This window comes from Canis aureus, chromosome 11 (assembly GCF_053574225.1).
Source record: "Canis aureus isolate CA01 chromosome 11, VMU_Caureus_v.1.0, whole genome shotgun sequence".
Lineage (NCBI taxonomy): Eukaryota > Metazoa > Chordata > Mammalia > Carnivora > Canidae > Canis > Canis aureus.
In genome coordinates, this window is record NC_135621.1 from 43,047,696 (window position 1) to 43,061,094 (window position 13,399).

Here is a 13,399-nt window from a genome sequence, read left to right on the forward strand (position 1 = left end):
TTTTTTTTTCCCTTGTCCTATTGTGTCTGTGAATAGGCAGTAAACAGACCTTGGAAATTGCATTTTTCTGAAAGCTTGATAGGTAGTGAAACTGTAGGCTTTGGGGTTCACCATTTTATGATTAAGACAACAACAAATCATATTAATTTGGAAAATCTTTCTATCTATAAAAAATAATGTGGACAGATGAAAGTATTGGAAATCATGAACTGTACTGGTAAAACACTGTTGATCAATCAAAAACAATATTGATTAGTATAAGATATAGCCCCGATTCCTGGAGGATTGAGATGCTTTACTGCTTGTGCTTGTGATCAGTCAGGCCAATTACAAAAGAGTAGAGACTCTTCTTTACTTCCTTTAAAGATAAATGGGTGGCGGGCACTGAGGGGGTCACTTGACGGGATGAGCACTGGGTGTTATTCTGTATGTTGGCAAATTGAACACCAATAAAAAATAAATCTATTATTAAAAAAATAGAATAAAAATAAAAATAAACTCCCCTAATTTTATGACTGATGAATTAAGAAACACAAGAATTTCTTAGAATCCAAATGGAGTCAATTTTTAGAATCTGCATTCTGATCATTTTATAAACCTTTCTTCATATTTTATACCTTTCCTTTTACCTTAAGGTATTTCCCCAGATCAGAAATGGACTACCTAAAACAACTAATGCAGAATTCAGATCCAGGTTCTAGTGCAATATCCAGTACATGTTTTATTATTCTTAAAACAGGAGGCCAAAGATTCCCATCCTGCTAGTGGAGGCTTTCTAACAGTCACCAGGATTCTTCTAGACTGAAATAAAACTAATGCCATCAGATATAAATAAGAAATCTCCTTCTCAAATACTTATCTAGAGACGCAAGTCAGGGAGCATCTAACTTTACCAGCGTGATGGAATCTTATGGATAAGCAGCAACATCCTGACATACTGATTCTGCTGTCATTTTCTATTCCTGTTCAAAATATTAACAGATCTTTCAACTGTGTTGACTCCCTGGGGTCTTATTGATATGCTTGGTTGATAAGCAATGAAGAGTATTACATTTGACCTATACAAGGTGATTTGCTCAATTTTCCATAACCCTGACATCTAATGTTAGAACTCGTACATGATAAATGTATAACAGGATTTGTGTTGTGTTTGTGGGTTTTGTTTTGTTTTGTTTTGTTTTGCCAAGTATAATATAGTGAGTGCTTTCCTCATCCTGAGTGTCTTCAAATACATGACCTTCTTTAAAGGGAGACAGGTACGCTGTCCCTCCACACATACATCAGCCTACCCCATGACCCAACTCTTGTCATGGTCCTTTCCCACATCACCCTCTCCTCTGGACAGAATGACTTTCAAAATAGGCAAATTCACTCTTATTTTACCAGGTCTTAAGAATGCTTCCTCCAGACCTCACACCACCTTCTCCCCAAGTCCATGACCCTTTACTCTCCTTGAAGACAGTCTTCTAGAAGCTGCCCAGCATGTGTTCTCCACATTCACACCTCTCATCAACTCCTCACATAGATCAGATCCAGCTTCTTTCCTCATCACTACCCCAAGATATCTGTCATCATTGTCACCAACAAACACCAAGCTTCCACAGCCAGAGGGCCCCTTTCTTTCCCCTCGCTTAGCCATCTTCTCAGCAGTGTTGGTAAAGTTCAAAACTCAGTCCTTTCTCAAAACATTCTCCCCACTGGCCTTCCTCCATACCACATTTCCTATCCATCCTTCTTTGTCTCTTTCTGGCTTTTCCTCAGGCTTCACCTTCTTTTCACCCTATAAATGTTGGGTTCTCCAATGCAAAGAGTTCCTCTTCTCTCTAGCCATCCTCCTTCGTGGCTTCATCTTTCCCATGACTTTAAATGTGGTGACTCTCAAATGTGAGTCTCCAGCTTAGATCGCTCCTCTGAGCTCCTGACTAGTGTTTCAACTTGAAGATTTCACAGACTTCTCAAACGTTACATCATCAAAGTGAACTATGGATTCCATTCCTTTCTCTCTCACACCTGTTTCCCTCTGCCTTTCCTGTTCCAGATTTCTCCATCTACCCATTTACTTAAGCTAGAAATCTAAGAGTGATTTCTGACTTGTCCCACTCTTCATCCCATATCTGATCCACCAGCAAGTTCTTTCCATTTTCTGCTTCAAAACATATTATAACAGCCTCAAGGGCTCTTAATGATTAGGCCTTTCTTCTCCAGCCTCATCATAGAACTCTCCCATTTATTGTCTAACCACACAAGCCACCTTGCTATCCTTAGAACACATCAAACTCTCCCATACTCAGACCTCTGCCACTAGTCCCCCTCCCTGAAAACTTCTCAGGCCATCATTCATTCAGATGTCCCCTTTCTACCTTTTATGCATCAGAATACTTGGTGTTCTCTCCAATTCAGAATTCTCTCCTTACAAAGAACCTCCCTGACTGTAATCACGGTTTATGTCATCATGTCTTGTTCATTTTTCCTTAGAGGATTTATCACAATTTATAAATCATAGTGTGTTTTTTATTCATTTGCTTGTTGTCTATATTATGTCCTTGAATCCTAGCTTGAAAAATGAAAATACCATGTCTGTCTTGTTTAGTAATATGTACCCAATATGCAGCACCATTTGTGACACGTAGTATGCACACAATTAACTGTTTACTGAGTAAACTGGTAAATATTTTAGATGAATATACTCAGCCAAAGTAAGGTGGCATAACTTGCCAAACTGTAAGTTTAAAATCCAGGATTGGATTGCAGGTCTTCAGACGTAGATTTAAAACCTTTCCCACTACACCAGAGGATCCTCCCTACCAGCAACCCAGATAAAGAGTTCATGAGGCATCCAGCTGGCTTAACCTTTGAAGGGGGATTCAAAAAAGGTATCAAGTAAGGCATCTGCTTTAGAAAGGAATTATTTCATTTGGCAAAAATTTTACAATTAAATAAATATTCATTAACAGCCAGATATTAGTTGTTAGAAGATGTTCAAAAACAGGGTCATTGCCATTAGGCATGCATAGGGTCAGACACAACCAATCTACATGCATCATCACATTTGCCCTGGATCCAAGGAAGAGAGGCTAAGATGCTATTTATTGAGTTTCCCTTGTATGCCTCAGTCACCAATGGGATAAGTTTGCAATAATAGCATAAAGATAAAATATGCCGTCCCCTTCAGTAAGCCTAAAGAGTTCAGGTATATCCGAGACAGACAGATATTTGCAAGATGCACATATGATATAAATACAGGCATTTATTATATACAAACGTGTATATATTATATATACAAAATATTTTTAAAACATACATGTATTACATTTATGTGTGTATTCAGACATGTCTATTAACAGATATATATGTAGTGTTACCCAAATCCACATATACACATGCATAAATACCACACACGTATGTAAATATAAACATACATAGGTTTGTGGGTATATGTTTACAACACACACATACATACACAGAGGTTAATCAAACTTCTGTTTGACATTTCTCCAGGCATTTACAGGTACCCATAAAATTCTTGAGAAAAAAAAAAGGCCTTTTATTTTGGGGGAATGAAGACAATATATCAATACTGCATATAGTGTCTATATATGCCACACCAAAATATGAAGCAACAAGCATTATTCTATATATAGCATTCTTTTTAAAGCTGTATTGTTCAAATACCTATTTGTTTGGATAGTTTACAATGACAATACAATCTATAAGCATTGATAAAATTTTTCAACAGTGGCAGTTTCTGTTTAGAATAAATGGAAAAAGAAATGCTAAAAAAAAAAACCAAAATCAATTACCACATAAAGGGGGAACTATTTACATTTTTAGTGAATTATGTCACAATAACTCCTGGACTCCCAGAAGAATGGGAATATTAAAATTTTTGCTATATGTATACTTATTTTATCCCAGTGAGCCTTCTCTCCCCTAAATTATCTAGATAATCTCAGGATCAGTACGGGATGCCAATTACTCCAACTACACTTATTTCATAAAGCCAGCTTAAACTAGCCCTGTCATTTGTGTAAACCAAAAAAATCATTACTTGAAGAATTCAAAATCATTCTAATTTATTTGCTTATAGATGTCTTACAAATAAAACAGAATGGTTAGACACACCGTATGATTCTCTATATCCAAAGGTGTATCATTTTATAAAGTTCAACCAGCCAATCGCCCCTTCAACTGTTCACAGTCAGAGTCACAGTAGTGGGAAAAAATGACCCTTCAGAAGCCAGAGTGGGGCTCTTAATACTCCTCCACTGTCATTTCAGATGTGTTTTTTCTTATATTTCCCACCCCTCAAGACCAATCTAGGCTGATCTTCATGTTCCTGAAGACAGAGGTCCTAGCACTTGCCTTGGTTAGCTAGCTCAGAAACTCTAAGTTCTAGCTGGATGTTTGCTCTGCCTTTCCTCTTACCCTGCTAACAAAGTTAAATGTTCTTATGCTTGCTTTATGCTCATTATAATATATACGATGTTTAATATTTCCCCACTCTCCTTGGATTTAACATCTAGTATACTGTCTTCCTAAGTTTTTGCTGGAATTTCTGTAACCTACCCTCAGTCATCACAGAGGAAATGTCTCTATGTATTTAATGCTTTCAAACAATCAACAAAAATGTAGTTTCTATTTCATCTCTATTGTATGAGCCCCCTCATTCCTCATGGCATCCCACCAAAATCAAATTGGGGACTCATCCTCTTAATATATTTTTTTTCTATGTAGCTCCAGCACTGTGGGTCTTTCCCTACAATGCTACCCTCCTGACGATGTATGTACAGCTTATTTTTACTAGCACCCCATATCTGTCTAATCCTATGATATTCTAAGCCTCTTTGTAAATCTGTTTTCTTTCATGAAACTATAAGTCAACTTATGTGTTCACCAAATTGACCATCAAAATTGAATTGACCATCATCAATTGAGTAAAAACGTTAAAAATAGTACTTGGGGACATAAGCTCTATTTCTATCCCCCCAAAAAAACTCATTTTTAAATTTTTGTTTATCTCAATTATATTGATTTCTATCATTCACTTTATCTCTTTCTATTCAAATTTATAATTCTGGGTAGACACACACACACATACACAAGTATGTGTTGATGAAAGATACACAGGTATATAGACAAGAACCAAATACTGACACCTCATCCACCATACATCTTTATACATGGACTTAATATTTAAATTGAATAAGTACATTTCATATATTAGTCATAAAAGTGACTAAATGGCCAGTAATAGCATACCTGGTAGTTTTTTTTTTTTTTTATAAGTCTTACCCGCAACCTCCAAATTGAACACCATCATTCAGCCTTTCTGTATGGTTTGTCCAGCTGGTTCCACTGCATATGCTACCTGCTGCCCAACCAAACTGAACTCCTTGAACAAATACAATATGGAAAAATCAGAGCTTTCTCCAAAGTCCAAGGGCATAACTAACTGTTCTTTTATTTTGCTCTTCCCAGAATGTCACCAAAAAGACATCTTATTTGTTACATTGAAACTTGATGCAAAATCAACACTCTTAATAAAATTTTAACATGATATTTGGAAGCTTCTGAAAATTAGTCAATACACTGAATAGAGACAAACATACTATCCTAAATCAGACATAAGGCTGTTACAAGAATATATGGCATATTTCTGCTATTTTAAAGTATATTACTTATTGACACAGCACAAACAACTCACCTTCCTTCCTTCCACGGATTGCTGGTAAGTAGATTGGGAAATGCATCTGAATTAATGTGATTGATATGCATTACAACTATGAAATACTTCCAAAGTATGTATCTGTGTAAAAGTGTCATACACATCAGATATTCAGCCAATTGCCTTATGATAAATATATGGTAGCCGCATAAGTGTATTAGAAAATGAGGATAACCATCTGAAATTTATAAATATTCAAACCTTTACTGAAAGCAGCTTGTATGTGAAATTTAAATGACATATAATACACCAGAAAAAAGGCTCCATTCCAAAATTCTACAAAAAAGAATTGTATTTACAGATGACATGAACTAATCAAATACATCTAGCATCGTCTGGAAAACTTAATGGCATGCCATAACTTAATATCACAGTAAATATGCATAACAGAACCCATAATTATTTTTCTAATAATCAAGCCAAAACCAAAGAAGTAAATGGAGCAATATAAAAATGAAAACAGAAAAAGACAAAGGCAAGTAGCATAAAAAAACATTTATGATATAACTCAGATGGCTTGAGAAACCAGTTAAACCCCTGAAGCTATGTTTTTTTGTCTTGTATTTTTGTGGGTTTTTTTGTTTGTTTGTTTTTATCACATGCTAGTCCTATCTGTCCCTAAATACTAAAATGCCCTCATGATTCTGCAGATACATCAGACTGTGGCTATTCCTCCAAAAATCCCTCCCACTGAAACAAGTTTATGGAAAGTACAGATGTGTCCATAAGACAGGCAATCTCTCCATCAGGAGAACTGCTGAATGGAAAGCAATCGCCCCTCTATCCCACAGCATCTTCTAGGTGGTCACTCTTAATTTGCCTCTGAGTCCTGCCCTAGGTATTCACAACAGCTGCAGAGTAAAACGCTGTGTCCAGAACAAAGCTCGCATACCATGCGGGTTCTCTGTTCCCTCACCAACACCAAACTGCTCCTTGGTGGAGGTTTCCAAAATGCAAATGCAAAGTGGACTTCTCAGATGGATTTGATTTCAATCAAAATTAGTGCCAAACAAACATCTTTGATATGCAAAATGTCTGCATGTCTACACCAGCAAATAAAAAAGAATTATCCACCAAGCAGCACAAAGTTTTCTTCCAAGATGTTAAAGGAAATAGCAGATCTGTAAATGTTAAAATACCTGTTGTAAAGATGAAGAAACTGAGAGACAATAATTAAGGGAATCAAATGATCAGAAGAACTACAACCCATAAAGTCTTGGGAAAAGTTAATATTTCATAGTCTTTAATAAAGCAAGGCTATTATCATTTCATATGGAAATATTTTGAAAGTTTATAGCTAGTGCATATTAAAAGCACATTTCATCAATAAATTTTCACATGCTGAACATATTAGCATATAATTTTAAATAAGAATTTCAAAATATCAAACAGAACTAAGTACTAAGCTAAGGTGCTTTTTTTTTTTTTTTACATATTTTCAACCATATTACATATTACAATTAATCCACTGAGCTCCTAAAAGTCCAATCTGCTTTATGTGTAATTTGGTGTACAGATTTGCCACTTTTTTTATTTTTATTTTTTTAGATTTGCCACTTTTAAACATAGTTTAAGGTTTCTGTAAGCATGCACAATTCAGTGAATATAATTAGATAACCAAACTCCTGTTGGTAAGAAAGTGGAATAAGTACACATTCTCAGTCTGGTTGTGGCCCATTGTAACTGATGTGTTTGCCTGGCTCTCGCCACAAGCACACTGCTATCTATTTTTAAGTCATAAATAATTGGCTTACAGGAGTCAGTGAATATGTATGTGGATATGCATGTGTGTGGAGAAAAGATGGAATAAGTTCTCTGACAACATTTGTTTTCCGTTCTTAATTATTCTCCAAAGATTTTTTCGAAGTGAATGCCAAGAAGGAGACTTTAAATCAAAGCTTCCCTGGCCCAGGTAGTGGTGTTATGTCATTATCAGACCTTTGTGACCTGCATGACCCCTAACCGGTGCAATGAAAGGGAGACCCATGCTACCTGCTTCTTTGAGAATTAGGTTAGTGATAGCACCTACGTAGGATGGAAACCTGTGGTTATCTGGAAAGATTCTAGGACTTTCCTATTGGAGGAAATTACAAGTAAAATGTAAAAGCAAAATTGAAATACCAACTAAAAAGCTCACAACTAATTCTATGCTGGGATCACCAAAACAAAATGAAAAAAAAAAAAAAAAGTTCTGTCTTAAAACCTCTCAAGAAAATGCTTGTGGCAATAGTTTGATTAGTGATGTATTTGAATATGCCGACCAATAACCAGGAATAGTAATCCAGCAAGCAAAGAAAAAAATATCCCCGCCGGGGCCAGAAAAAATGACCAGCCATACAGAACAGAAGGGGTGAACTCCAAGCAGTCTCTCATTTTCATGTTTTTGTAGCCTTCCATGTCAGCCACTGCCTGGACCCAGATGACATACAGCATCACCACCAAGGAAAACAGGATGCCTGAGAAGGACAAAACAAAAAACCTTTAGTCTTTCTGAAGATGTTTTCCCAAGAATGCTAACCAATCATTTGCCTGATGATATGTCTCTAAAAATACCATTCTAGCCAAATCACCTACTTTGTGTCATACCCTTTATTATGTGCTTTATATGCACACTGTTATCTTTAATTTTCATAGCATTGAGACAGGTTATGGCAACAAGAACAATGGCAACAGCTGACATGCATTTATTGAGTAGTTACTGTATGCCAGGCTCTGTATTAGGTGTTTGTGAACATAAGAGTCAAAGATCCTGCCTGGAATTTCTTCTAACACTTTCCATCTGTACTATATGCCTGACTTGGGGTGAACACTATAATACATTATAGTATTATACTATATATATAACTATAAATATAAAAAATATATACTAAATATATATAACTATATATTTAATATATATTTCAATATATACAATGAATTGGCAAATATATTTAATATATATTTCAATATATACAATGAATTGGCAAAATAGATACTATTGGCCCTCAGTTATAAGTATGTGCAAACATAGCTACTAATTTTCAGATTTTCAGCTCAGGTCTTTCCGACTATTATTATATTATTATAACACAGCCAACTTGTGCTGTGGATAATTTTGTCAATGAAAGAGAAGCTAAGGTAAGTACCAGACAAGAACAGAGATGAAAGCACTGAACTAATGTAAAAAAATAGACATGATTCCTTCAAATTGAAATATAGATGCTAAAGACTGACCTATAGCATAAAGGCAACATTGCCTGGAAAGAATGAGGAAAACAATTAATGAAAAAATTCTGTGGAATGTAAAACCACAGGTTTAAGAGCAAGAGTCTTGGTAGACAAGAGAAAGAAACGAAAGGAGAACGGACGGATGTAGGGAGGGAGCACTATGACAGAAGAGCTTTACAAATACTAAAATTTGAGAATATTGCTAAGCATATACTTTTCCATGTGGCTGTTACTGAAATAACAGAAGGGAGCAGCACCATGATGCTGAGCTACAACCCCAGGAAAGTCAGCTAAGCTGATTCATTGGTGAGTGAGTGACAGGTCTTGCACGCATTCAAACCACGCACCCTGAGGGATTCAAATTTATACCTGAGCAAAATATACTTGAGGTCATTTTCTAGTTGCCCAAAAGTTCAATCCAAACATGTCAAGGACCTATTATAGTCTTTGAATTAATGAATGGAACCATCATGCATAAAATCTCCATATTCTAATTGCGAGTCAGTCTGAAAGGTAAACATAACCCTGTGACTAGAAGCAGAGATGGAGGCACATTGGCAGGACAGAGTATCTTTTAAGAGCCCAGCCATTAATCACCCTTCTCTAGTTAATTGTGCTCCAACAGTATTTGGGATGTCCTCTCTCTCTTAGGCCATCAATTGCATAAAGAATCCTGAGAAGTACACACAAAAGAAGAAGGGCTCATAAATAAGCCGAGGTGAGTCTTAAACTTTCTCATAATCGTGATACGAACTATAGAGCAATGAAGAATCAACAGAGATGCTCCACTAATAAGAAACATTCTTCACACTGTGGTCTGTAATGTAAATGCAAATACTGGAGCACAGAAGAGTGCAATTTAACCACTGAACAACAGCTATGTCAGAGAGAAATAGTAAAGTCATAGCCGGCGAGCAAACTACTTGCAAAGCCGTACCTCAGATGTTGACAACAATATGGCAATGCCATGTGTTGTCGAGCAACTCTGTGCATTTCAATACATTTTTCTGCAAATATATAGACACTGTTCCCTCCTAATGTAAAGGTTTGGCTTAGTTATTTGCATACTATTTGCCTAATGCAAACACACTGCAAACCTTTGTTATTATCTGTTGCTATGTTTCTTATCTCTCTAGTATCATGTGAATCTCTCATGCTTTCAGATATTTTTATAAAAAATGAAAGTTGCTTTTGTGAAAAACCAGTAGCCTTATGCATATTTTCTTTCAAAAGTTGCAAAACCTATTACTGAATTGAGTATTTTAAAAAATGTATTGCAAGTAATCATGTGGATGATTCTTAATAAGGAAGAATTAACTTATATTTTAAAATTGCTGTTATTTGAAGAGCATTTACATCCTGAAAACAATGAAAATAGGCATTTCTATCACTACAATCTTTAATTGTTCACTAACTGAAGACACAGTCAATTTAATTTATATCATATCAGTTTATAATTATATCTTCCCATGGGCTAAAAAAGTGTTTCCCTACCTATTAAATTGCCAGTATTTCATACCAGTGTATATATGTGCATGTGCGCACTCACATGCAGAGAGAGAGAGATAGGCAGAAAGAAAATGAATTAACGGGCATTGGAAAATATTTATACCAAAGGCCAAATGTTTAGCTGATGTGGCAGCAAGACTCTATGTTGGGGGCTTTACATAAGGCATTTGGCCAACAGAAGAGTCAGAAGACTGTTACATAGAGGTAGACTAATGAAACAAATAAATATATTGATTGAAATTAATTGGAGTCATGCTATTCACTGCCTAAAAAGGGAGTTACAAATTTGAAAAGGAGGAAAACTAAAATAAAGCCAATGATGTTTGTTTGGAATTAAATCTATCAGTGTGAATTCATGGTGATAGATGGATAGATAAATATAGAAGTGTGTGTGTGTGTGTGTGTAAGATACACTCGTATATATACAACTGCATATATGTCCTGGCTCCGTGTCCTGAGAGAATCTGAGAGCAATAACACCCCAGTTGCATGCAGCACATTAAGTGTCCGGATCATGGCTTCTAAATACCAGGAACCAGGTATCTCAAAGAAATAGGTGAATCCAGGCTGGAGTGGAAAGTACAAGGTAAATCTGGAATGGCAGATGTGCTCTAGGAATGGCGGGAGTGTTTCAGAAGCTAGCTTGAGGGGCTTCCCTTAGCCAGTTCTGAGGCGATCAGACTATCAAACAAATAATGATAATGACACATGATACCTTACTAAATAAAAGAAAAATCCATGAGCCCACCGTGATATAAATAAATGAATGAATAAATTAGACAGGGAGAAGGGAAATCTTTTCCTTAGAGAATGCTAACTTATAAATGTAGAAGGAATATTTCAATTAGAAATCACTACTTGGCAATCATTTAGGTAATAATTCAGGCAAGAAACAAAAATGGATGCTAAAACTAGTAAACAAAATTCAGATGAGAAATAAATACTATACAGGTTCAAAGTCTCTTCCCACAAGACACTTAACAATTGTAAAGGGAAAAACAGTAATTTCATACTGTAATTTTATAGTAAACAGTAAAATTATTGCAAACAGTAATTATATATTGAAATATCACCAAAATATCCCCAAAAATGATCAAAGTGAACATCACCAATGGCATGACATATTGATGTCACTAACCACCTTGTAAGATACAATGAGAATAATACAGCATCACTGCAATGATACAGCCAAAAATGAAGAGCATAAATCCAACCAGAAGGAAATATCAGGCACACCAATTCAGGAACATTCTAGAAAATCACAGGCCTGTACTCTTGAAGAGTCAAGGTCATGAAGGTCTAAGTAGGACTTATTCTGGTCTGATGGAAATTCAGATGACATAACTACTAAATGCAAAGCATGTCTCAGGACTGGAGACTTTTGCTGTAAAAGACATTGAGATAGTGAAAGATGAATGGAATCTCTGGGTGGAAAGAGTTTCAACTTCTATGTAAATCTGAAAATATTTCAAAACAAAATGAATGAATAAAAAAAGCATGGGGGAAATCTGTGTTTACGTGTATAGAAAGTGCATGCTGGGAGGATGGGAGGAGAGTATGTGTGTTCATACATCCAGAAAGACACATCTTTTGGTGGGCTATTATGACAATTAATGAACAATAATATTGCTGATCTGGCCCACCTACCAAGTGGAGAGTCCCATTTGGAGAAACACTAATGGAAAATACTATGGAAAAAACTTAATTATTATCCCCTGATATCTTAAAGAATTCTTATTCATGAAAATGTCAAATAATATCTGTCCTGAGTAACAAGTGAGTTACATTTCAAACCCATTTGCCATTATGATTTTAGCAGGAAGAGAAAATATTGCTAATATTTAGGTAATAATTTATTTTTAATTAAGTTATATTTAAATTTGGTCATATTTTGAAAGCATAATTTATTTCCAATTAAAATTTTAAAATACCTAATTTTTGAAGACCAAAAAAAATTAATAAAACATCTCACTGGAGGCATAATCAAAGTAAGGTACCAAATCCCAAGAAGATTTGTGATAATAAAACCATAGACCAATAATTAAGTCACAAGAATAATGTGTTGGTTCTCTTATTAATTAGCAGTATGGGAAAGAACCATTCGAATGTATGATTTTATATGGATCATCTTACATAGTTGAAAACTTTTCCCTCTAAATATCTGATTTCGATTTGGAAAGCATTTTCTCTGAAACAAAGTTCACATAGTCACTAAGGGCCATTAGGAACACAATTGCTAATGATAAACAATAAGGAAATCTTCACAATGTGGAAAAAAAATACAAAAGAATTTACCCAACATCAAGTCACAGACTGAAAAATAAAACTGGATTTCCTCATTATTTCATGGAAACAAATATGGAAAAATAAGGCATAGCATAAAGATTTTGTATACTATATTATAAAAACCAGATTTAAAAACACATTCCTAGGGAAAAGTTAGCCACAGAAATGGAAACTCTTCAAAAACACAGGCAAATGTCAAACCCCTATATTCTTGCTTAGAAATATATCCACCTGTATCAAAAAAACAAAAGCCTGGGCAGCCCCAGTGGCCCAGCAGTTTAGCGCCGCCTTCAGCCCAGGGCGTGATCCTGGGGACCTGGGGTGGAGTCCCACGTTGGGCTCCCTACATGGAGCCTGCTTCTCCCTCTGCCTGTGTCTCTGCCTCTCTCTCTCTCTCTCTCTCTCTCTCTCTCTTATGAATAAATAAATACAATCTTTAAAAAAACAACAACAACAAAAAGCCTTTTGGAATAACTGAAAAATAATAAACTTGATCCTTAACTGCTTAGGTATAAATGAACTGCCTTTGAAATGTGTTTTAACAACGTGAATCACAGGCAGCTATTGGATTACTTAGGGAAGAATCATAAATTTAAGATGATTCCATTAGCCTCTTTTAGTCATGCTTGCACACAAATTCAGTGGCAACTCATTTTAGCTTTCAATGGGCAC

At 35.6% G+C, this 13,399-nt stretch overlaps 1 protein-coding gene across 1 annotated transcript in view; it reads right to left on the reverse strand.

The window, feature by feature from the left end:
• Nucleotides 1–3,227: 3,227 nt before the first annotated feature.
• Nucleotides 3,228–13,399, reverse strand: part of TMEM182 (transmembrane protein 182) — a 59,514-nt gene continuing 49,342 nt past the window's right edge. Inside the window, exon 5 of the mRNA XM_077914919.1 lies at nt 3,228–8,181. Coding sequence (XP_077771045.1) covers nt 7,961–8,181 — 221 coding nt within the window. The 3' untranslated portion in view covers nt 3,228–7,960. The remainder of the gene's footprint in view (nt 8,182–13,399) is intronic.